This window comes from Chrysochloris asiatica, unplaced genomic scaffold, assembly GCF_000296735.1.
Source record: "Chrysochloris asiatica unplaced genomic scaffold, ChrAsi1.0 scaffold00015, whole genome shotgun sequence".
Taxonomy (NCBI): domain Eukaryota; kingdom Metazoa; phylum Chordata; class Mammalia; order Afrosoricida; family Chrysochloridae; genus Chrysochloris; species Chrysochloris asiatica.
The window spans coordinates 485,210-511,515 of record NW_006408533.1 but is presented as its reverse complement, the minus strand read 5'-3'; the positions used below and the strand labels follow the sequence as shown (position 1 = coordinate 511,515).

Genomic DNA, 26,306 nt, shown 5'->3' with positions numbered 1-26,306 from the left:
AGTAATGGGATATTGCGATATATTTTATAAACTACTTTCTTTCTCTTCTATCAGTTCCAAAGACAACAGCTATTTTTCCACCTTCCTCTGTAGGCAAGGAGTAGAACAGTGGTGTAGTGCGTTAGCATTGTGTTGCTAACTGCAGCTGAAATCCACCAGGGACTCCTTGGGAGAAAAACTAGGCTTTCTACTCCTGTAAAGATTTACAGCCTTGGAAACCCTGTACAGAGTCGCTAGTTGGAGCCAGTTCCACAGTACACAACCACCACTACCTCTGTCTCCCAATGTTTCTCCCAGTCATTCGGCCTGCTGGGTCAGAGCCTGCAGCACCCATAGTGGGTATGCAGGCACTGGGAAGCGCAGGCCCCTTTAAGGAGGCAGGCGCACGGGGTGATCCCCTCTCTGATTGGTGGAGTTCTGAGCCACGTGATTTCCGAGGTCCTGGTGGAGCTCGGGTGGCAGTGGGGCTTGCCTGGGTGGGCGCGGCTTCTCCAGGGGAAGGGGAGCAAGTTGACAGATGTGTTTCAGGAGGTCCCTGGTCGGCTTCACCTTTTGTGCTTGCTTCCTGGCTTCTTACCTCACGAACAAGGTGAGGGGTGCGGGCGCGGGGAGGTGATGATGGCACACGGGTGATGTGAGTCTGATATACGTGTACAAGCGCAGCCTCCAGCAGTTATCTTTTCCTGGTGGTGGTGAAGAAACCGCCCCTGTGCTTTAGGTATCAGATTTGTTGGATTGCTTCTTGTCCTGTAAACCATCTTGTACATCACCTGGCAAACTGGCTATTTTGACTGGCGAATTCCAGTGAACTTCCTTTGGGACTGTGCGGACTACTTTAAGGGAAAGAAGATAGTTGGCTTCAGTTCTTTCCGGACACAAGAGTAGTTGAAGAAGATATCAGTCACATCTTGCTGCCTTTTCTAGCCACGACCCCACCCCAGGATCCCATTAGGTTCCAGAAACCTTTAAATGGAGATTACCCCATCACCCCCACACCACTGACTCCCAAACCAATTTAGAATAAACAACAAAATTGTTTTGTTGTGAATTGAGTGAAGGTGTGCAAAGCAGATGATCAGTTTTACGTTCAACAAATCACTGCACTTCAATGATTACAATCCCCTCCAGGTAACAACAGTTAATCCCACTTCCTCCCTGTGGTTCTTATTTCCATTCCACCCTCCTTCCCATCCCTTCTGAACTTTGTCCTTATGTAAATGTTCCTCTTTTGATCTTGAATTGTTGACCATTCTGTGGTGAACATAATTTACTAGTGCTGTTACCCCCCTATATACCTATCTACAGAGTAGTTAAAAATTGGGTGACTAAAGTAAGTTCAAGGAGCTCTGGTAGCGTAGTGGTTACGAGTCGGGTTGCCAACCGCAAGGTCAGCAGTTCGAAACTACCAGCTGTTCCGTGAGAGAAAGATGAGGCTTTCTGCTTCCGTAAAGATTTACAGCCTCGGAAACCCTGTACAGGGTCACTAGGAGTCGGAACCGACTCCACGATACTTAACAACAAAATAAGTTCTGTCCCAGACCTGACAGGTGGCTGAGGGCCATTAATCTGGGGTTCCTCCAGTCTCTTTCTGACTAGTAAGCCAGGTCTTTTATATATACATACATATATATATATATGTATATATAATTTTGAGTTTTGTTCCACATTTTCTTCTACTCTTAGCTGGGACCTTCTAATGTGATCTCTTTCAAAGCAGATGGTAGTGATAGCCAGGTACCATCTAGTTCTTTTCGTTTCAAAGCCATGGAGACTGATGTTCACATGTTCCATGACTCTATTGGCCTAGTTGAGTCCAAGCATCTTCAATTTTCATAATTCTTTTTTCTGCATATGGAAAGACCAATAGCTGTACCTCAGATGGCTGATCATGAGCTTTTAAGATCCCAGTTGCTACTCACAAAAGTAGGATGTAGAACATTGTCTTTGTGAACTATGTTATGTCAGTTGGCCATGTTGTGCCCTGAGACTATGGTCTTGAGCCCCCAGGCCCAGAAACTTGTTGCCTCAAGGTGTTTGGTAATGTCTAAGAAGTTTTCATTGTTTTGCCCCCTGTATGCTATACCACATTCATAGGTGTGTTTGCAGCAAAGGTAAATACCCATGTACAAATACCCTCTTTCAAACCCTTGCATATTTGTGGGTATATTCTTACTATCCTATACCCATTCAGCCTGTGTCCATGTATCTACCCACAGAACACTGTTGTTGCAGGGTTGTATATATAATAGTATTTAACTCTATCCCCTTCAAGCTTTGCATTCCTTCCTGTGTCTTCACCTGTCTTCATTAGCCTTCAGCCTAATGTTGTGTTTTCTGTCACCCAAGTCAACATGCATCTACCCTCTACCCAGTGAATTTCTCTCTCTTCCTTTCCACCCCTTGTAACCATCAAAGAATATCCCCAAATTATACTTAATATATTCCCATTACAAGCACTTCCAGCATGTCTAAAAGTTTTTAATGGAATTCTCTTGAAAAGTAAAATGAAATTTTCATTTTAAATAGAAAATATTGTCATAAAACCTTTTTAGGAGAAGGTAGAAAGCAGGTAGAGATGTCAGCTTGAGGACTAGGGTGCGCCTGACCCAGGCCATTGTGTTTTCAATAGCCTCATATGGGTGCGAAAGCTGGACAGTGAATAAGGAGGATCGTAGAAAAATTGATGCCTTTGAGTTGTGGTGTTGGAGGAGAATACTGAGGGTGCCATGGACTGCCAAAAGAACCAATAGATCTGTTTTGGAAGAAGTGCAGCCAGAGTGTTCCTTGGAGGCCAGGATGGCTAAGCTTCGTCTCTCCTACTTTGGACATGTAGTCCGGAGGAAACAATCGTTGGAGAAGGATGTCATGCTGGGTAGGGTGGAGGGTCAGAGAAAAAGAGGAAGACCTCCAACGAGATGGATTGGCCAGGTGGCATCATTGATGGACTCGGGGGTGGCAGCGGTGGTGAGGTTGGCCCAGGATCGATCATTGTTTCGTTCTGCTGTGCATGGGGTCGCTATGAGTCGGTTCCGACTCGATGGCACCTGACAACAACAACAAGAAAGCAGGTGGTGCTTTCTGAAAGCAGATGGGGAATCACTAGTAAATTGGAGTTGGTGGTGGTGGTTTTTTTCTTTGTTAGGAGGGAAAAGCTGACCTTGTGTTTGGTACCCTGCAGGAAAATGCTGGTGCCTGTCAGCCTGGGTGGACCATTGTCCAATGTTGATTCTGTCTAGGATCACCTTCCCCCGACTGTGGAGCCTTGACTGCCCTTCTCCACTTTCCTGCCAAGAACTGTTAAAAGCATTTTTTGTACTTGCCTCTTAGTGTTAGTTAGTGGCTGTCCTCTGTGAATTATGAGTATGCTCCTGAGCCTTCCCTCTCCTTCCATGGAAGTTAGTTCTGATGATGGGGCTTTGAAGATCCATTAATACAGCTTTGCTGGGAGACTGTGATGGGTTTGTATCCCAGTGTCATCCATTTGGTTTGGGTACCTAAATCTCTCTAAATCTAGGTTTTATAATCTATAAAATGGGATCAAAAGCCCTCTTCAGAGAGGTCCTGTGAGGATTGATTGCAATCATGTTTATAAGGTGCCCAATGCTGTGCTTATGAATGTTCAGTAAGGTAAGTGATGGTCACTCTGGGATAAAAGAAGAATCTTTTGCGTATTGTATGCCGCAGTAATCAGCTCTTAACAGATAGCTAAACTAAAAGAAAATAGAATCGTCTTTTGCTACACCAACTCAGGAGTATGTAAGTTTGTGAAATATGATGTTTCTAATTTGTTTAGCTAACCAGATGGATATATTGATAATGTTTTGCGTTAAAACATAATGGCCTGCTTTTTCTTTCCATATATTCTTCAGAAGGTGCAAAATAATGTCTTTTGAAAGCCCATAGGCCAAACCATTGACCAGGAAGAAAAAACTCCAGATAAACAAACAAGCAAATAAAAACAAATGGTGTATCTAAGCAAAAAACAAAACAAAACAAAACAAAAACCCCAGCAAGCATTTAGTTGGTAGATATTTATATCTCCTCTGGATTCGTGCTTGCATTTGTGGTATTACGTGTGTATCTGTTGGAGCACCAAGGCATTTTATATGTACCAAAGTGCCTGTTAGTAGCTGTTGTGTAACAGTTGTAGAATGAACTGTTGCTGGCACCTGCACTGTTTTCATGAGCTTTGGTATGCTTGAGTGCATGGTTTTAGTCACTGTGTATTTTGAGTTCCCTTCAAGCCTGGGGGCTCTTCTTCCAGCACTACACTGGGTACGATTCTGTTGGGATCCACACAGTTTTCATGGTCTGATTGTTCCAAGTAGATCGCGTGGCCTGTCCTCCTAGTCAGGTTTTATCTGGAAGGCTTCACTGAAGCCTGTCCACCCTGAGTGACTCTTGTTGGTATTTGGAATTCTGGTTGCATAGCTCCCAACTTCATTGCAACATGCAAGCCACTACAATGTGACAAACTGACAGAGGAGTAGCAACTCATGAAGCTAGATAAAATTAAATTAAATTGCCACTTCCCCAGGAACATGTAAGCTAAATTATAGAAACCGTAGATTCCCATGTTGTTAAGTGCTATGGAGTTGGTTCCGACTTATAGCAACCCAGTGTAGGGTTTCCAAGGCTGTAAATCTTTATGGAAGCAAAAAGTCTCATCTTTGTCCCTTGGAGCAGTTGGTGGGCTCAAACCGGCCACCTTGAGGTTTGCAGTCTTGGGCTTATTCTCCAGAGCCACCACATTCCCATAGGTTCCCATAGACTTTCAGAATTCAAACATTTTGCATGATTATTTGGCTGAGGACGGTTGGGCAATGTCAGCAGTAGATAGAAGGTGAACTAATAGCAGCAGAAGGCAGAAGAGAAGGGGAGATGGAGGTACAGTCGGGTGGTGAAGAGATGCGAGGCCCAGGTAGACGGTTGTTCGTAAGGGACCTCTGGGGAGGAACCTTGTAACTCTTAGATGCTCGAACCTTACATTGTCAGTGATCCATCTTCTCAGCCAAGACAGTCATACTTCCTTAGTGCTGCCAAGGCTGGGTTCTACTGCTGCCCCATGGTGGCACCTGAGAGGCCAAATACGAAGAGCCCTTTGTGGGAGACATGCCATGAATGTATTCTCTTGAATCTAATCATTGCCAAATTAATTTTCTTTTGAGTCAGTGAAGGTTTTTTGTCTAGAAAAGAGGGTGTTCTCTCTTCACTCTTTGAAAGACTGTGATACTTCCCTTGTTCCATATTTATTAGTATCATTTTCTCCTGAACGTTTTTCTTATTTCTAGAAAGGAAATTCTTATTTTGTTTAATTTTGTGCATCTCAGGCCCATTTCTTCTACTGCTTAAATGAATGAATGATTTTTCTTGGAAGCCTGAAGCAGGAAGTGAGTGTCAAAGGAAGCTGTGTTAGGTAAAGAGGTAGGAGAAACCACCTTACTCTTGAGTTCTGGCTTTATCAGCTCTGTCTGGTGCTGGTAGCAGAGCCTGGGCCCTAGGTTCTTGGGCCTGTGAGAGACACCAGCCGTAGCCTGGGGTACAGAAGCTGCCTTGCCTTCTTCTTCTCATAGATCTTCAGCTGTTAGTCTGGAGGCAAAGTCAGCTTATGTTCTCCTTTCAAAGGTTCCTAGGCGCTATGGGGGTGCAGTCACTTAGAGCTCGACTGCTAACTGAACGTTCAGCAGTTCAAACCCACTAGCCACTCCCTATACGGGGTCACTGTGCATCAGAACTGATTTGATGGCACTCTGGTAGTGTAGTGGTTACGAATCGGGCTGCGAACCGCAAGGTTAGCAGTTTGAAACTACTAGCTGTTCCGCGGGAGAAAGATGAGGCTTTCTGCTCCCGTAAAGATTTACAGCCTTGGAAACCCTGTACAGGGTCACTATGGGTCGGAACCGACTCGACGGCACTTAACAACAACAACAACAACAAATCTAAACGCTGTAGGATAAGCACTGGTCTTCTAACTGAAAGGTTGGCAGTTCAAATCCACCACCTGCTTCTTGGAAACCCTATACATGGTCATGATGAGTCGGATCCGATTTGATGGCACATAACAACAACAATCTTAGTGTAAGTTCGGAAGAGTGGTTCTGGGCATGACCCACATACTCCCTTAGTCCTTTCTCATTCTCCATTTTAATCAGAGAAAATCAGGGAGAGGCACAATGAATTGTGTAGCTAAACAGACTTCAGAGAAGAATGGAAATCTACTTTTGAATAATATAGAATGGAACACAGATAATTAGCCATATTTGTTGCATTCAAAACTCATACTAGGAAATGCTGACCCACAGGAAAAAAAAGAAAGAAAGATTTGTAAACTTGCCCAACACCGGTCCACTACATTTTTTTGGATCCTGTGAAGAATCAGTATAGTACTTGCCTAAAATTATAGTTAAATTTTTTTTAATTAAAAAAAAATTTGAGAAAATATTTTGAAAAGGCTATCTAGAAGGGCCCTCTGCAAATCCCCATTTATAAAGTGTTGTGACTTTGTTCAAAATACATCATAGAAATACTTAGCTGAACTGGTTGGAAAAAGTTCTTAAAATGCTAAAGTATGGAAATAAACATAAGACATTCAAGCTGAATTGGTTAGGAAAACAATCCTCCGAATGCAAAGAGCAAACAGAACGGTGAACTGGGCAACAGATGCAGTGGACAGCACTGAGAAGACAGACTGCATCCAGGGTTTGTCCAGTTTTCTCTGGAGCTGCTGCAGCTACAACGTGGTGACCCTGAAAAGATGCTGAGTCTTTGGTCCACGACATTGGACCCAGCTCTGTGCTTCTGTATATTCATTGGGTTGGCTTTCATTCCTCAGTAAAGTTGTGAGGCTCTAGTGGCCCTGGGGAGAAGCAACTTACTCTCTTTAGCTTGGTCATTGATTTCCTTTGTGGGTGATTTTTTTTGGGAGGAGTAAAGGCCTGTTTAGGAATCTCTGAATGGCACTAACGGCTAAATGCTTGATTACCAGCTGAAGGGCTGGTGGTTTGAACCCACACAGAGGCACCTGAGAAGACAGATCTGCTTTGAAAGGTCACAGTCATTGAAAACTATGGAGCACTTCGACTTTGACACACATGGAACTATTATGAATTTGAATGGACTCTAACATCAAAAACAGCAAAGACCTTTTGAGTGTTATGTGTACTTAGATCCTTCTGCAATAGAAGTTCTTTGATAATCTATCAGTTCTCTATTATTTGAAATGCCCATTAATTTGTTATTTGTTTTTCAGTATGTTCTGTCTGTCTTGAAATTTACCTACCCTACGTTATTCCAAGGGTGAGTATCATTTACATTCTTTATATACGTTTGTAGGGAATATCCAACCAGCATCATTAAATGTTTTTAAAAATGTTTTTAATGTAGTATAGTACAGACCAGCACAATACTAATTTGTATTGTTATTTATTTGATTAATTAGTGGCCATTTAAATCATGTCCCCTCCACCCTTTTTTTCTGTAAAAATAGCAATGTTATTAGATATTTTTGTAATCAAGCCAAATTTTAGACTCTTTTGAGGGGGTATGTTCTTTTTTTTTTTTTTTTTTTAATGCTTTTTTGTGAATTATGTGATAGTTTACATGGGAGGATATCAGTTTCACATTGATTCCTTCGTATATTGTTTCCTTGCCATGGTTACAATCCCTTCCATGCATCATCCATCAACCAAAGGGTATACCCCGCAAGCCTGCCCCCCTGTTGTCCACATACCGCCCCTCTCTTTCTCCAGGTCCAAAGTCTCCAGCTGCTCCATTTCCCCATATCAACGTCTCTGTCTCCACCCCAGGTATCACTGCTGAGGGGATAAGTTCTTACATGAGAAATTTGAATTAAAGAGCCACTTCCCAGAATCACCTTTTGGCTCAACTGATCTATAAAGTAAACAACACCAGGAAGAATGCACTCCTTAGAACAACAAACTATACACACCCAAGCAGGCAACGTTTGTCCAAAAGCAAAGAGTAGCAAGGAGGGGCAGGGAAAGTGGAGAGAGGGAGCTGGGAAGGCAGGGTAGAATGGCACGAGTGTGACCCACTGAGAGGACAGTGAGCAGTGTCACAGGATAATCTGTGTATGAATTATTGAATGAGAAGCAAATCTGCGAGCTTTCCTCTAAAACACAATAAAATGTTCAATAAATAAGAAAATACTAAAGAAGTCATGCTCTTTAATTCAGAAAGGAGGTTCATAGTAAGGCAGAGTACTTCATTCTACAAATATGTATATGTTAGGTGCATACTAGGTACGAGGCACTGTTCTAGACACCTGGGTGGCATGAGTGAGCAACACAAAGTCCCCTTCCCTCAAGGAGCTTGCTTTTCTCTTTTACCGACCCTTAATTTTACCTGCCTGTACATTTTACTCTTGCAGCGAATTATTTACACAATTCCCAGAAGCCTGGGAATTATTTGTAATTCCTTTGTCTCCTTCATCTCCAAAACCCAGTTAATGTAATTACTTGCTATTTCAGGCTGAACTGTGCTCCTCAGGATTTTCAATGACTGTGAGCTTTTGGAAGTAGATTGCAAGGCCTTTCTTCTCAGGTGTTGCTGAATGGATTTGAACCTCCAATCTCTGTTAGTAGCCAAGCACTTAGCTGTTTCATCATGTTGGGACTTCATTATTAACCACACAAAATATAAAATCCATTGTTGTTGAGTGACTTCCATATCATGGTGACCTACCCTGGGTGTTACAGAGTAGAACAGGTGTTACAGAGTAGGACCCCACCAGGGGTTCTAGTCTGTACTCCTTGGGGTCCTGGTGTGGTGCTGAAGGATAGGCACTGGACTACAAGGTTGCTTTGAATCACAAGGTTGGTAGTTCAAATTCACCATCTGCTCCTCAGAAATCCTATACAGGTCTCTATGATTCTATGACACTTAACAACAATAGTCTGTACTCCTTACAGAAGCAGAGTACTAGACCTTTCATGGCACCACTGGGTGGGTTCCAACCATCAACCTTTATTTTAGTAGTCAAGCACAAACCATTGATACCACTTGGGGCCCACCAAATCCAAAAAACTCAAACCCACTGCCATTGAGTTGATTCCGACTCATAGCGACCCTGCATAGTGTTTCCTATACAGGAGTGGCTGGTGGATTTGAACTTGTGGTTCAAACTGAGCTTGTGTTCCAGTGCTTATTCTACAGTGCCACACCAGGACTCTTGGTGACATTGTAGGACTGAAAACTGCTCCTTAGGTTTCTGAGCTATAAATCTTTATGGGAGGAGACAGCTTCATCTGTGTCTTACAGAGAGGCTGGCGGGTTTGAACCGCCAACCTTGCAGTTAGCAGATCAATGCTTAACCTACCGTGTCACCCGAACTCCTTCTGGGGATCACCTCCCCAAAACACCAAACCCACTGCTGCCATGTTCATTCCATTCATAGTGACTCTATGTAGTGTTTCTGAGACTACAAATCTTTATGGGAACACGACAGACAAATCTTTATATCTTTCTCCTGTGGAGTGGTTGTTGGGTTTGAACCACTGGCCTGTTGGTTAGCATCCAATGTCTAATCCACAGGCACCACCAGGGCTCCTTCAAGGAATCATGTTGTTAAGTGCCATAGAGTTGGTTCCAACTCACAGCATCTGTGTATAGGGTTCCTAAGGAGCAACTGGTGGGGTTTGAACCACCAACCTTGAGGTGAGCAGTCCAAGTGCTTATCCTACAGTGCTACACCAGGACTCCACAACAGTCGATAGACCCTCCTAACTACCTTTGGAATCTTCCCACCTTCGTTCTCACTACTCCTTCCCAAGTCCCGGTCATCTCCAAGTTACTGTATCCTAACTTGCTTCCTTTCTACTAGCCTTGCTGCTCTCAAAAACTTCCTCTCTTTTTGGAAGAGAGGGCTTTTCAAAATGTACTCATACATGTGAATGTTGCTCCCACATTTGAACCCCTTAAATGGTTCCCAATTTGAAGTCTCAGCTCCTTAATGCAGGTGACATGGCCTTTTATGACCAATCCTTCTCTCCAGTGTCAGCCACTCCCCATGGAATGCTCAAATGCTAACATACGCAACAATTGGACTTTTCAATGGGTCAGGCATTGGGCTGCTCAACAATTGGACTTTTCAATGGGTCAGGCATTGGGCTGCTCATCACAAGTTATGGAGTTCAAACTCACCTTGGGACTTTAGTCCATTCTGTTTTGAACACGTCATGTTTTTTTTTCTGTTGTTGTTCAAATTTACTTCCTCTAGGAAGTCTTACCTAACCCACCGGATTAGTTTAGTACCTGGCACTCTTCCTTTTTAGGCTTTATCACATTTTATTGTCATTATTGGTTAATTATCTTACTTCCTACTAGACCAGTGTTTCTCAATCTCTACCAAACTGAACGATTGCCTCTACTGCACAAGACTTCTCTGTAGAGTGTTGAAGAGCAAAGATGTCAGCTTGAGGACTAAGGTGCACCTGACCAAAGCTATAGAATTTTCAATAACCTCATGTACATGTGAAAGTTGGACTGTGAGTAAGGAAGACTGTAGAAGAATTGATGCTTTTGAGTTATGGTGTTGGAGGAGAATATTGAAAGTGCCATGGGCTGCCAAAAGAACCAACAGATCTGTGTTGGGAGAAGTACAGACAGAGTGCTCCTTGGAGGCCAGGATGGCCAAACTTTGTCTTTCATACTTCTCACATATTATCAGGAGCGACCAGTTACTGGAGAAGGATATCATGTTGGTAAAGTAGAGGGTTGGAGAAAAAAGAGGAAGACACAGTGGCACGGTGACAGAAGCAATGGGTTCAGGTGTAGCAATGATTGTGAGGTTAGTCCAGGACTTGGCTGTGTTTTGTTCTGTTATGCATGGATTGCTGTGAATTGGTAGCAACTTGATGTCACCTAACGACAACAACAACAATAAATCAAACTGAATTTTCGAGTTGGATAATTCTTTGTTGTCAGGGACGTTTGGCAGTATCCCTGGCTGCTTCATACCAGGTGTGATGGGTGCTGCCGTGCTGTTTGGGACTCACAGTGACCCCCTGGGACAGAGAAGAATTGCCACATAGGTTTTCTTGGCTGCAGTCTTCATGGAAGCAGATTACCAGGTGTTTCTTCCTGGGTGGGTTTGAAATGTCAGCCTTTCAGTTAGCAGCTGAGTGCTTAGCCATTTGTACCCCTGTTGTGACAACAAAAATGTCTCCACACATTGCCATGTGTCCCTCGGTGGGGGCGGGGGGAGTTGAAATTTGAGAAGCACTCTTTAGTGCGTGACCAAGCACTCTTTAGCAAGCGTGACCAAGTCTACCTGTTCCTGTGTCCCTTTCCTAGCACAGTTCCTGCCACCTACTCACTGCTCAATGAATGAAGCCTTTGTCGTCCATTCAGTTGATTCTGACTCGTTGCGGTCCTACAGACAGGGTAGAACTGCTTCATAGGGTTTCCAAGGCTGGAATTATTCTGGAAATATACGGTCCCCTCTTCCTTTCATGGAGTGGCTGGTGGGTTCAAGCCACCTACCTTTTAGTTAGCAGCTAAATGAGTAACTACGGTTTCACTAAGGCTCCCTGGCTTAAAAAATTGTTGTTAAGTACCAAGGAGTCGATTCCAACTTAGAGTGGCCCTCTACAAGGTTTCAAAGGTGGTAAATTTTTGCTGGAGTAGAAAGCCTCATCTTTTTACTGCTGTCAGTGAATAGTGGTAAATAAATGGTTATATTGTTATTCAATTCCTTATATGGCCTCAGGGCTTTTTTGAGGGGGGGTGAGGGAAGGGGGTGGTGTATACCAAAACTCTCAGCAATATATAATCATTTAAACAACCAAAGGACACATTCTGCAAGCCTGCCTCCTGGCCACCAGCACACAACCTTTCTCTTTCCATGAGCCTAGAGTCCTCAACTGCTCTATCGCTCCATGTTATCATCTCTGCCTCCATCTCTGGTATCTCTGCTTCTCTAGATAGGGTCCCACATTCCACTGTGCTCTTCTCCCTTGATGGCCCTAGGGTCCTCTGTTCTTGAGCTGTAAGATTAACTACTCCTCCCCATGCTACAAAACTTCTACATTTACAGTTGTGGCAATCACAGTTAGTCATCATAACAATGACTCACTAGTGAATCATAAAAATCTTATCCCCATCTCCTTTCACCAGACTTGTCTAGACAAGATAAAAACTATTCAGTGGGGATTCTACCTTCCCTTGCACACTCTGAAACTAAACTCCCTCTTGAAAACTTGTAAGCCAGTCACTTTGTGCCTTTATAGTCTCCCCTGCACCCAACTCCCATTTTAGGTAGCCAATGCCTAAGTTGCTGAGAGCTTGTTTTTGACTGGTAGAAGTTTCTAGAAACCATGACTTGGGTGTATTTTTCAAAGGTCTATTTCTGAGACTCTCAGGGGAGGGGAGACTCAAAATTGTTCAAAGAGAACATTGACGTCATGTTCTTCACAACAGGTATGCAGCAAATGCTGGGGATGTGTTCTGTGTGCTAGATAGAAAAAGTGTGAAAAACAACGTTGAGAATTATACAGATTCAAGTAACCGAGGATAACACTATTGCTCTGGCCACATAGCCTTATGTAAACAGATGACTGTTTACAAAATATGTAATAGCATCTATATTGCAATTGCAAATGCAATCTATAGCTAAATTTCCCTTCTTACCACTTCTGGATGAAAACTTGCTCTTGTGATAAAAATGCATGTCTCTGGGTTTCAGAGATCCAGTATTTCCCTACAAATTCGAGATTATAAAGAGTCTCAGTTGTTCCTGCTTTTGTAATATGCTTTAGGCTTGGAGAGTAATCCAGTTTATTCATCAATTTACTCATCCATCCCCTCATTCAGCAATCATTTTCTTGAGTGCCTTCTACGTTCTAAGTATAAGTCTTCTCATTCTAAAGGATTTTGCAATCTAGATAAAGGTAAGTAAATAACTGCAGTGTGGCATGGTAAGTATTTTGATGATGTAAGAAGCACATCATCATAGACATAGCACTTTGAAGGGACTATGAACTCTGCTTCGCTGGGTCAGTGAGGTTTTACAAAAGAAACCGAAAACTGGGGTCTTAAAGGATGAGCAGTGTTTGCCAACACCTTGGAGGTAGGGAGAGCACTGTGAGCCAGGAGGATGAAACCCCAAAGGAAACTCAAAGCAACTGGTTCTGACTCCTGGCAGGCCTAGAGTACAGAGTAGAACTGCCCCATAGGCTTTCCGAGGCTGTAATCTCTGCAAGGGCAGACAGCCTTATCTTTTCTCCACGAAGTTGTTGGTGGGTTTGAATTGCCCACCTTGTGTTTAGCAGTTCAGTGCTCATCCTAGAATGTGCAAACTCTTGGAAGTATGGAATGGCTGACACATTGCAGAGGCTGTAGGTGTTCAGTGTGGCTGCCCATAGCAGATGGACAGGATCCCGCAGAGAGGCCGGTGTACGTCACGGATGGCTGAGTGTTACAGATACACCCATGGCTTTATGCTGCAAGCCAGGGACTCTCAACTGTAGTGTCGCAACATGACTGTTGTAATTACTGCCCCACTGAAGTGTTACAAGCCATTTAGAACTGAAAATAAAGTTTTGAAATTTATGAGTGATCCACCTAAAATGAAAAAGGTAGGGTGGAACAGAATAAACTTATATGTCTTATGCGTATAAATCGATGCTTCCCTCATTTGGCACTGGGCTATGTTTCTGGAGTAGAAGGAGTAGGGTGTTTGTAACCGGTGCTGCCCTTCCTGAGACCTCAGAACTCTGTGGGCTGAGGGAAAGTCTCACATGACCCTCCTGGTCCCAGAAAAGAGATTCACATCTGCTGCCTGGGCAAGGGGAAGAATTCACTATTTTGTTTTGGTTAATTTTACTGTGGTGTAAGATATTTTAGCCATTTTAAAGTGTACTGTTTTTTGACACCCTATATTATACACACCATTAGCCACTATCTGTTTTCAGATTTGAAAGCTTGTATTGCAGGGAAAGTCAGTATGATTTTGTGACCAAATGGAGGAGGTGGGTAAGGAGGAAGGGCTAGGATAACATTTAGGTTTCTCTCTTACTTCTTCTTCTTTTTTTTAACTTCATATTGTGAAGTGGGTGAAGGTTTATAGAGTAAATTACTTTTCTAGTTCATACACATTTAATTTCGTGTCACTGATTGTAATCCCCACCATCTAACATTACTCATCCGAGTTCTGCCCTGTGCTCCCAGTTTCCACTCCTCCCGCTTTCCTAAGCCTTCCTGCCTTCTGAACTTTGTCCTTGGACAAATGCTGCCCTTTGGATCTCTAGTGGTGAATTGTTCTAAGGAGTGCTATTCTCCCCTAGTGTTATCGTGACCCTTGTAGACCTGTCTGATTTGGGGCTAAAAACTGAGTCATGGGGGTGAGGTCAGTTCTAGGCCTGAGGGGTAACTAAGGGTCATAGTCTGGGGGTTCTACCCACGTCTGTCAAACCAGTCAGCCTGGTATTTTTTTTTTTTTTTTTTACGAATTGGGCTGCTAACCTCAAGATTAGCAGTTCGAAACTCCCAGCTGTTCCATGGGAGAAAGATGAGGCATTCTGCTCCTGTAAAGATTTACAGCCTCGGAAACCCTGTACAGGGTTGCTGTGAGTTGGAACTGACTCCAGCAGTTGGTAATGGAGCACCATCTAGTTCTTTTGGTCTGTGGGTTGTGGAGGCTGAGGTTCTCATAGTCCATTAGTCATTTAGGCCAATTGTGTCCACGCGTCTTTGATTTTCTTCTCTCTTCTTTGTTCTGGATGGACGAAAGACCAACAGTTGTAGCTTGGGTGGCTTCTCACAGCTTTTAAGACCCAGTTGTTTAATTTCTAGTTTGGGTGATTAAGAATATTAGGATGATGATCAGGATAGGAAGGGGGAAGTTCAAGTTAGTGTTTTAGTTACATTATAATTGGAACTTGTGGGTATCAGAGTAAATGCAGAGTCATTGGGAGAAGCAGTGGCTTTGGGTATGATGATTCAGAAAGTCTGGAGTCAGAAGACAAGAGCATCAGTGTCAGCTCCCAATGAAACAGCTAGACACAATAAGTAGTAAAGATTGAGAAGGAAAGGTTTGAGAAATGGAATCACAGTTAGGAGAGAACGGGAGAAAACTGTTTTATGATGGATTGAGAGTGTGTCTGTGTCAGCAAATCTGCGGGGACTGCATAGTGTTTTAGAACATGGTAGTAGTGGTTATGTGCTGTGGAGTCGGAACCGACTCATAGCTACCCTGTACAGTGTTTCTGAGGCTGCATATCTTTACGGGAGCAGAAAGCCTCATCTTTCTCCCGTGGAACAGCTGGTAGTTTCAAACTGCTGACCTTGTGGTTCACAGCCCGATTCGTAACCACTACGCTACCAGAGCTCTTTGTTTTAGAACATAGCACTCTATTAAAGTTCATGCTAGTACTTATTCATTGCAGGTGGCAGACGTTAATTGGTGGACTTTTGCTTCATGTGTCATGGAAACTGGGCTGGATAGAGATCAACAGCAATTCAAGGTATAACAAACTCTTCTGTGCATGATTCATGCTTTGTACTTGGCTTATTTTTATATTGTTTAATTTCTTATGGTGTTCCCTTGGTAAATATGGATGTTAAGATATTTTGGTCTGTTTCCTTTAATCTTGAGATTCAATAATTCAATAAATCTCAAGTAATATTTTCTTGGTTAGTAATGCCAGACTAATATTAAAATTAATTGAGATATACTATTTATTGTATCATATTAATTTGGCTTTGTTTTAAAGTATAGGATTGTTATGAATGAGTTATCAGAACAGCTTTAAGTTTTTTGGTACTTTTTTTTTTTTTTTTTTATTTTTTTTTTTTTTTTTTGAATCACTCCTGACTACTAGCAAAGTTTGAATTGCATAAAGAACTCCATGTGACTAAAGTAGTTATCAAAGTCAGGAAATTCACATGGACACGATATTATCATCCCATCTCCAGATCATATTCTTAGTTTACCAGTTATGTTAGTAATATCTGTTTAGTTCCCCGTTCCCTCATCCCCCCAAAAAAATTCTGGTCCAGGATCCAATACAGCTTACACATGACATTAGTTGTTATGATTCTATTAAAATAACTTTTTGAATAGATTTAAAACAAATCTCAAAGATAAATCATAGATAAATTCTTTTGATTCTTTGAGAACATCATGTTTAGCCTGAAATGATGTACAAAATGAAAGGAAATGAAAATTTATAGGAATACTTTATCCCAATTGAATGATCAGGCCAAGTTATTTACAATGTGTTCCCAATTATTCTGCCCAACTTCTCTGTTAATACGATTAACTGGTTAATTGTTAAGTCACCCATATACTGGAGAAGCTTTAACATTTGCAGTGTGGATATTAATAACTTTGGTTTTTCCTGAAAAAATAAAACTGCAGGGCAAAAACGTGGTCTGAAGAAGTTTTAGGAAGGAATGGCTCCAAGCACATAGGTATAGATTGATCACCAGATATGTCACAGTCCGTATTCTGAGAGAAGTAGTGTTTCATACAGGATGCTTAACTGACCCAAGGGTCATGATTATGCATTCTAATGGTGTACTGCCCTCAACTTGATGCAATAAAGATACTTTTGGGAAAATTTATGTGATAGTAAGTACAGTTCTTGCTTACTTACACTGTGGTGGTGGATGTTTCTGTGAATACAAGTGATCCCTTTTTACATAATGAGATCACAAGGCCTGCACTCACAAGGCCTGTAATATTTTCAATATTTAGTTAAATCATGAAGTACTCTGACTCTAAATGGCTAAACTCATTTCTCCCCAGAAGCCAAATGTTGAACTAGATTCAGGAACTAGAATGTCATATTTTGGACTGCAGACTGCTGGCTCTGGTTAGCATGAGTCTACCACTCCTAGAGCACCTATGGTTATAATTACCATGTTGGTACTTATTCACCATTAATAATTGATGATGCAAATTAGCCACTGATTCATAAGTCTTTTGAGATGAATTTTCTCATGTTTCCTGCCATTCTTCATATGATTACTGCCTTTATTGTTAGGGTACTGATGAGGAAAAGTGGACGAAATAAAAACATTCTTGAGGTTGTGTCTCTGGAAGTAGAAGTGTCCTCTGATAGAAGCTTGAGACACCGTTGTTGTCTGAACTTTTAGGATGCCAGGCTCTACTTACCTCAGAAGATCTGTGGTCACACCCTCTTGTGGGTACCCCTTTCTAAACTTCCTAGAGGCATTTTCACCTCCGTCTCCTTGACTTCTATAGATGTTAGCTTATTTAAGCTTCCTTAGAAAGATCCCAGTGTCTTGTGGTTAATACCTCAGAATTTCCAGTTACCATGGAGTCCTGGTGTGGCACTGTGGGTTAATGCTCCAGACTGCAAAGCCGTTTGAACTGCAAGGTTGGCAGTTCAAGCTCAACAGTCACTCCTTGGAAACCCTATCTATATAGGGTCGCTATGGGTCAGAGCTGACTCGATGGCCCTTAACAACAACAACAACATGGGCCCTTGGTAAAGGATATAACCAGATGTCAGCAGCAAGGACCCCAGCCAGCATTCTTTCATGTGAGCCCAGGCTGGGTTTGTGTTTGCTGTGGCTTGTGTGTTTCCTCCTGGGCTTGTCTTTCTGACTATGTCATTAGGAAACTGAAGTCCAGCTACTCTGTATACTTGTATAGAAATAGTAGAAGTTTAGCTCTGCTAAACACTGAAACAACAGTAAGAAGACAGTCTGGAGACTATGGAGAGATAGTTATAATGATGGGGCTGGAGAGTGGGTCCCAAATTGGTTTTCATATAGCATACAACGCAGAGAACTGCCCTCAGAATCTGGAGCACTGCAGGATCATATTCCCTCCCAAACAAGTCTCACAACTTGGCAAAATCATTCTTATATTGCAAAGAGGTCATATCTGCTATGCCTTCCATTTTCTCTGGCCACGTCATGTATTGACACCACAAGAGTGACCCAGATGAGTCATTCTACTTCTAGGATTGTTTGCCTGGGCTATTGGTTGTATCCACCCAGTCTTGGGTAATGCCCATGAAGCATGCGGTCTTGAGAGAGACAGTATTCTATCTGAGCCACGAGTTTGTTATTGTATGGCAGTTACTGCTATGACCAAGGCTTTACAAAATGTTGGAATTGAATTTTCTAGCAGATGCTGAAGTCTTTTGCTGAAAGTCTTCATGTATTTCCCAAGTATGACTCTAGAAGAACATAGTCACTGATTTTATCTGACTGGGTGTCACTCAGCACAGTGTGACCATGGTAGTCTTTATTGGACTCTAGCTTTGGACGGACTTGGGTACATGCCATTGGAGACTTCAGTCCTAAAATTCCTGTATTGCTAAGCTACATGTTTATATAAAAACACATTGAATGTAAGCTTTAACCTACTTGCCACTTTTTGTCAATTCTAAGTAAGATAGCAAAATCTTAACTCTCAAAATTAAAAAAATGTAATTTATTTTTAATTTTTCATAGAGATTTTTTTTTCAAAGCAGTTTTAGGTTTACAGAAAAATTGAACAACATATAGGGAATTCCCGTGGGCACACTGTTTGCTCATTTTCCCTGCATATGGTTTCTGTGTTACTAACATCTTTGACCATTTCTGTGTATATGTTGGCATTGATGAATTGATATTGATGCATTATAATTAAAGTTTATAGTTTAATTTAGGGTTCTCCCGTTGTGTTGTACAGTCCTATTGGTTTTTGACAAAGTATAATGTTATGTGACCACTATTAAAGGATCATACAGAATAGTTTCACTGCCCTAAAAATGCCCTGAGATCCATCTGTTCTCTCTTCCCTCCCCCTGTTCCTCTGGAAATGCTCATTTTTTCCTGTAAATTTAATGTATTCTATTATTGTTGAGAATATACACAGCAAAATATATGCAGCGGTTTCTACATGAACCATTTAGTGACATTGATGACATTCTTTCAGTTGTACTATTCTCCTGCTCCTTTTCTGAGTCGCTCCTCTATACAGAAGTCCACTGCCCCCAGTGCTCCTATCTTGTACCTTGAGTTGCTCTTGTTAATTTGATCCTCTATAGATAGTTTTCAAAAGAGCATGCTGCTCAAGGCAAGCCTTTTTTAGTAGTGTAACTATATTGTTTGGTTTTAAGAAATTTTAGGGGCTATTTTGTTGTTAAGCGCTGTCAAGTCAGTTCCAACTCATAATGACCCTGTTGTATAGGATTTCCTAAGAGTACCTGGTGGATTTGAACGGCCAACCTTGTGGTTTGCAGTCCAGTGCTTATCCTACAGTGCCACATTGGACTGCTAACTACAAGGTCGGCAGTTCAAACCCACCAGCCACTCCTTCAAAACCCTATACAGTGTTACTGTGAACCAACTTGATGGCACTTAACAACAAGGGCTATTTTTGGTGTAAGGTTTAAGGATTATCTCAGGGTAGTAGTTTTAGGGGTTTACTCACCCTTCATGGCTCTAGAAAGTCTGGAATTCCATGAGAATTTGAAATTCTGTTTTGAATTTCCGTTCTTTTGATCAGAACTTTTCTATGATATCTTTGATCAAAATGTTCAGTAATGGTAGCTGGGCACTGTTCAGTTCGGGTCTCTTGGCAAAGGAGGCAGCCGTTCATGGAGGCAATTAGCCACACATTCCACATCTTCCACCTATTCATGACTCGCCTTCCTCTGTTGCTCCAGGAGAACAGAAGCCAATGATAAGTTTTGGATGGTCACTTGTTAGCTTTTAAGATCCCAGGCACTAAACAATGAACTAGGAGGTAGAACAGAAGCACTAAATTACTGAAATGTATTATGAAGCCGTCACCCTAAACCTGCAAAACAAGGAACCAAGTCCCATGAGGTATTTGGTTGTATGTGAGGTGTTCGGTTGTATGTGAGGTGTTTGGTTGTATGTGAGGTTGTTTGGTTGTATATAAGCAGCCACAGCACGTACTCTTCTTTTTTTAATCACTGTTGTAAATATATCTGTCACGCAGGTTAATTTTTCACAGGTATATAACTTGTTGATGGCAATTACAGTGATTGGCTGTGCAATTCTACCCTGAATCACTGCAGTTTTCCCATCCCTATTAACCTTCCTCCCCCATCCCTGTTGACTCTGAGAACCACTAATATACATTGCTCTCTGTACATTTCCCGTTTCTTGTCATTTTATGTGAGTGATTACAATATTTGTCCCTTTGTGACTGACATATTGTGCTCAGCATCATGTCTTCAAACTATGCAACTGTAGCTAGCATGTATCATGTTTTCATTTCTCCTGGTGCTGTAGGATCAGCACTGGACTGCAAAATCAGTTTGAACTGCAAGGTTGGCAGTTCAAACCCACCAGCCACTCCTTGGAAACCCTATGCAGGGTCACTATGAGTTGTTACTGACTCAAAGGCATTTAACAACAACAACAACTGGCTAAGTAGTGTTCCATTGTAATATGGTTTCCAAAGATATTCCCCCAGTCTTTTGATGAACAGCAGTTTTTAGTTTTTATGGGGCCCCATTTATTTATTTTGTCTTTTACTGTTTGTGTTTTTGTTATTCTATTAGATAATCCATTGCCAAAAGCTAGGCCTGGTTCAGCCCCTGCTTGTTCTTCTAAGAATAAGAATTTTATGGTTTTAGTTTTTACATTTAGGTCTTCAGTCTATTTTGACATTTTTTTTCTTTCTAATTGTGATTTTTATGCAAGTTTACAGAGCAAATTGGTCTTCAATTCAACAATTCATGCATACTTTTCTTGTGAAATTGATTGAATGTAAAAGCACTCTTGCCGCTTCTTCCCTGTGTTGACCCTTTTTCTTCATCTTTCTTTCCTGTCCCTTCCTGCTGTTTTGAGTTTGTATAATTGACTGTTCTAGTGAGTGGGTACCTCTCTGGTGTTACTGTGTACCTTGTTGACCTGGCTGTGGTGTGGCTGAAAGTGGAACCATGGATTAAGTTCACTTCTAGTCTTGCAGGGTGCGTAAGGGCCATAGTTTTGGGAGTTGAATTTTTGTGTATTGTATGAGGCATGGACCCTGTTTCATTTTTCTGCATGTGGAAATTCACCTTTCCTAGCATTGTTTATTGATTCAATGTAGGATAAACACTGACCCGGTAACCACAAGGTCAGCAGTTCAAGTCCACCAGCCCATTTTGGAAACCCTACAGAGGATCACTGTGAGTAGGAACCAACTCAACAACACACAATAGCACCAGCAAATTTATTGAAGAGATTCTTCTTTCCTGATTAAATAGATTAGTACCTTTGTCAAAAATCATTTTAGGACTTTCAATTTCATTCCTTTGATTATTCTAGCTGTGTAGTATGTTTTAAAATTAGAAAGTCTGAGTCCTCCTACTTTCTTCTCTTTCAACATTGTTTTAGCTATTTGGGGCCTTTTGCCATTCCATAGTAAATTGAGATTGTACTTCTTTTAAAAAACGGATTATTTATATATTTTTAAGTACGCTAGCTTCCCTTCATCAAAGTCACTGGTGGTTGGAATACTCCAAAGATGTTTTGATGTGTTGGCATATCATTTTGAATGATGCCTGTAGTTTTTTAAAATGTCACCTTTGCTCACATAGGGAAGTTAGGGCTCACATTCATGGGCTGTGACATTTTTCCCTGTTGCTTTTTCTCCACAGGAGTGCTTTGAGTACCTATGTAGAAATTGCTCTTTGGGGAGTAATGCAACCACCTTTGAGAACATCCTTGGAAGGTTTAACTTAGACCCACAGAAGGGACATAATACTGAATGGAGTTTGAATGGTGTGGGTGTGGTGTTTGTAGTCTCTGGGAGAAGAGTCCCTGAGAGCAGGTATAGGTAAAAGGACAGGTTTGTTTGTTTCGTTTTGTTTCTTTCACCCTGGATTACTTCATCTGAGTGGATTGCAGACAGGACAGTAATGCATGAATCAATCTTTATTATTGTACACAGCTCATGACAGCAACACCCTGTGCATGGGAGACTGCTGCTCTTCTATTAGTCTCACCTGAAGTAGCCATCACAGCATAGCTACAAAGCCTCTGTGTGTTCTCTTCCTAAGACTATGTCAACAGTGTTAAAGCTAACCCTCCCAGACCCAAGGCCATATTCGATCCTGCACTATAGATTGGCAAGGTGCTTGTGCTGGGATTTTCATCTTTCTTGTATTTACCAGAAATAAGATATCAAGGGACCTCAAAAAGGTTGTGAACAAATTCCATTATCTTTTTTTTTTAAACTGTTTTATTGTGAATTATGTGATAGTTTGCATGGGAGAACATTAGCATTACATTCATCCTATCATATATCATTACATTGCCATGGTTACAATCCCCTCCATACAACCAAAGGGTATATCCTGCAGTCCTGTCCCCTGGTCATCAGCACACAGCCCCTCTCCCTCTCTGGATCTAGAGTCCCCAGCTGCTCCATCTCTCTAGATGATCATCTCTGCCTCTATCTCTGGCATCACTGTTTCTCTGTGTAGGGTCCCACACTCCGCTCTTCTCCCTTGATGGTCCCAGGGGCCTCCACTTCTGGCCTACAAAGTCAACCACTTCCTTCCTTTTGCTACATAACATCCACCTTTACATTTCCAACCCTCACAGTGAGTCCTGATAACAATTATTCACTATTGTACCACATGAGTGCTATCCACATCTCCTTTCATCAGTCCCACCCAGACAGATTGGATACTATTCAGTGGGGATTCTACCTTCCTCTGTGCCCTCTGGATCTAGGCTCCCTCTTGAAAGCTTGTAAGCCAGTCACTTCTTGCCTTTGTGGCTCCCCCCCACCACCACTTTGGGTAGCTAGTGTCCAAGTGGCCCATTCTTGTCTACCCTGTGTATTGAAGGGGTGGGAATGATCCTCGCTGTAAAGATTTTTACCCTCTTTTGAGCTACTGTATCCATAGGTGTGGGTCAAGTTCCATTATCTTTTAATTTAATTCTTCCAGAAACTTTTTAAAGTCTCATCAGATGGTCCTTGTTTTCTGCCCTGCCATGTCCTGCCAAGAGACTTGTCTCTTTATTTTTTGACCCATATTTAGTTACCCTAACCTTTCCTCCAGTACCTCTGTGCATTTGCAGTCTGTCTTCCCTGGCTCACATAGGCACACCTCTAGCCTTGGCCTCACAGGGGCAGTGAGTGCATGTGGGGTGGTGGTGGAGGAAGTCTCTGTTCTGACAGGGGAGGTGAGGATAGCAGGTCTAAAGCTGCAGCTGGGTTGAGTGAGGTCTGAATTACTGGGGAGAACCACCATAGAGCTCTTTCAAACTTGGCTGTGTTGGGACCTAGAGAACGGCATTTCTTTGAGGCTCCTGTTGACCTTCAGGGATTGTCAGAAACCTTATTGGAGGTGACAGATTCACTTCTCAACATGTTGAGAAGTGGGAATAAGTGATTCTGTATGTTGAGAGAGATGGGAAGAACCAGTTATGAAAATGCTCTGAAAAATGGAACTTTACAGAAATCACATGGTAACATTGTGTGTGGTTGGGGCACTGTCATGTATGTGAAATTACTAAGTTCCAGAGGTTGGGACTCAAGCTACCTTGTTCTAAAACAGATGTTGTCAAACTTTCTGTAAAGAGCCTAAGAGCAAACAAAGTAGACTTCGTGAGCCAGACAGCCTCTGTTCCAACTACTCTTCCCTGCCAATGTAGCACAGATGCAACCATGAACAGTACATACATGGAAGAACATTTCTATGTTCCATTCATGGCTCTGACTCATAATTTTTTCTGTTTTGTTTATTGTTCTGGCTCACCAAAATTTTACAAGTTTAATTCTGTTCAGATTTCGCTTCTTTGATGATGACGGAACCCGGTTTGAACCTGTTTTACTTTCCTAATCTCAAATTTATATTCTGCAATTGAATAACCTGAATGAATTTCATCTGAAGAAATATGGCTACCAAATCATTCCTTATATTGCAAATAATCCTTCATTTTAAAATTAACTTAAATTTTGTTCATTCCAAGATTTTATAATTAGTTTTGAAAGTAGCACTATTAAGCTATTTCTTGCTATACTTTCATGAATAATTAAGTCTAAAGTGACAATGATGTTCATTTGAATCACAATCTCAAAACATTTCACTACAAAGATAAACATGACGTAAAATATAATTTTTTAAAATTCTGTTTTAAAAAATATGCTCGAATTCACTGCATTACTGAATTACTTTAGAAATAGCATCGTGACAAAAACACTGCTAACATATTGTATGAATATTAAATTAGAGATTCAAAATAGAGGAAGTTCTCAATACATAAAGTACACTGAAATGCTTAATTTTTATGTAGGCAACATTTCACTACTAATACTTAAAAGTCATGTAAAATTGTTAAGAACTTATTCATGAAATACTAGAAATACGAAGTGTGCTATTATATCTAATACATTAATACCTAAAGGCAAAGCACAATAAAATACTTATCGTTTAATATGCACCTCAGTTCTTAATATGAAGAATTGCCATAACATTGCATAAAACGTTTTTGTAGAAATACAGACTTAATTCACGCACAATTATATAGCTCATTAAGAAAAGATCATTGCAACAAACCAAATGACACCTAATTAAAAGAATATCCTTTAATTAAAAAAAATTAAATTAAATTTTAATTTAAATTTTAGTTGTCCCCCAAGATGAATTTCAAACCTGAGAAAGCTCTCTCAACACTGAAATGAGGAGCTGGTATACTGAAAACGACCACAGCAATTTCATATAACTGGGAATATTGTGAACAGTTTTCTTCCCCAAATTAAAGAATACTTTTTTCTCTAAATTCTTTGTATACCAGCAAAGCTTGTTAATATAGTGTGCAGTCATTTGATGCCAATTTAACTTTTTCCCCTTCATTTTGAGAATTAATCCATCTCATGAAGCTCACTGTTTTGAGATAAAATATTTCTGAATTGCTCTCCTTTGTTAGACTTTCAGTATTGATCATTTTCATATTTTCTATCATTTCTCAAATGCTTTTTAAATGTACTATGGCCTTCACCTTAAGTTCAGAACTAATTAGAATTTGATCTACATAAACTGCCTATCATTTTCCATGATAATATTTTTCCTGACACTAAAATTTTCAATCACTGTGTTTCCAAAGGTATTATTAAGAGTTCTTAATTTAAGCTTAGTTTCCACCCACATACCCAAACCATAATTCATGGTTAATTGTTCACTTTAAAAATTTTTAAAACTTTTTATTGTGAATTGAGTGAAGGTTTACAGAGCAGATCATCTGTTTTACATTCAACAAATCACACACTTCATTTCATCTCAATCACTGCAATCCCCTCCATGCAACATCACTTATCCTATTTCCTCCCTGTGTTTCTTGCTTCCATTCCTCCTTCTTTCCCAGCCCTCTTTTTTTTACGTTTTATTGTGGATCGCATGATTACATGGGAGAATATCATCTTTATGTTCATCCTATTGTATTTGCGTTCATTGCAATGATTATAATCCCCTCCATGCATCATCATTCAACAGCATTTGCTTCCATTCCCTCTGATTTTTTTTTTTTTTTGAATGTACACCAAAGCACCCAACCCTCTTTTGTCCTTGGGTAAATGTTGCCCTTTTGATCTTTTTTTTTTTTTTTTTTAAATTTAAGGTTTTTTATTCTGGATTGAGTGAAAGTTTACAGGGCATATCATCAGTTTTACATGCAACAAATCATACATCTTGTTTCATTACAATGGTTATAATCCCCTCCATGTACCATCAGGTAACAGTATTTCTCTCTATCCACTTTAGCTTTTTAAAAACAAACAAACAAACAAACAGAACACTCAGGCATATATAATAATTTACATTTCCAAAGGGCACATTCTGCAAGTCTGCTCCTGGCCACCAGCTCTTAGTCCCTCTCTTCTTAGTCCATGAAACTTGAGTCTTTCTTCAGCCACTCCTCCTCTCTATGCCCCCATCTCTGTCTCCATCTCTGGTGTCACTGCTTCTCTGGATAATGTCCTTCATTTGGCTTGTGCGCTTCTCTCTTGATGGTCCTAGGGTCCTCTGTTTCTGAACTGTAAGATGAACCACTCCCCTTTTTTTTGTTGCAAAACTTCTACTTTTACAATTGTGACAGTCACAATTAGTCATGATAACAGTTATTCACTATTGAATCATACGAATCCTATCCCCAACTCTTTTCACCAGATCCGTCTAGACAAGATGAAATCTATTCAGTGGGGACTCTTTCTTTTCCCTCATACTCTTAAACTAAACTCCCTCTTGAAACCTTGTAAGCCAGTCACTTTGTGCCTTTATTGCCCCCTCATTTTAGGTAGCCAATGTCTAAGTTGCCTGTCCCTATCTATCCTGTGTACAGAGGGGATAGCATTGATA

At 41.1% G+C, this 26,306-nt stretch overlaps 1 protein-coding gene across 1 annotated transcript in view; it reads left to right on the top strand.

Moving 5' to 3' along the window:
- The first annotated feature begins 495 nt into the window (after positions 1–495).
- TMEM241 (transmembrane protein 241) overlaps positions 496–26,306 on the top strand; it is a 184,729-nt gene continuing 158,918 nt past the window's right edge. Inside the window, exons 1-3 of the mRNA XM_006835118.1 lie at positions 496–589; positions 7,250–7,296; positions 15,405–15,482. Of these exons, the coding sequence (XP_006835181.1) occupies positions 518–589; positions 7,250–7,296; positions 15,405–15,482 (197 nt within the window). The 5' untranslated portion in view covers positions 496–517. The remainder of the gene's footprint in view (positions 590–7,249; positions 7,297–15,404; positions 15,483–26,306) is intronic.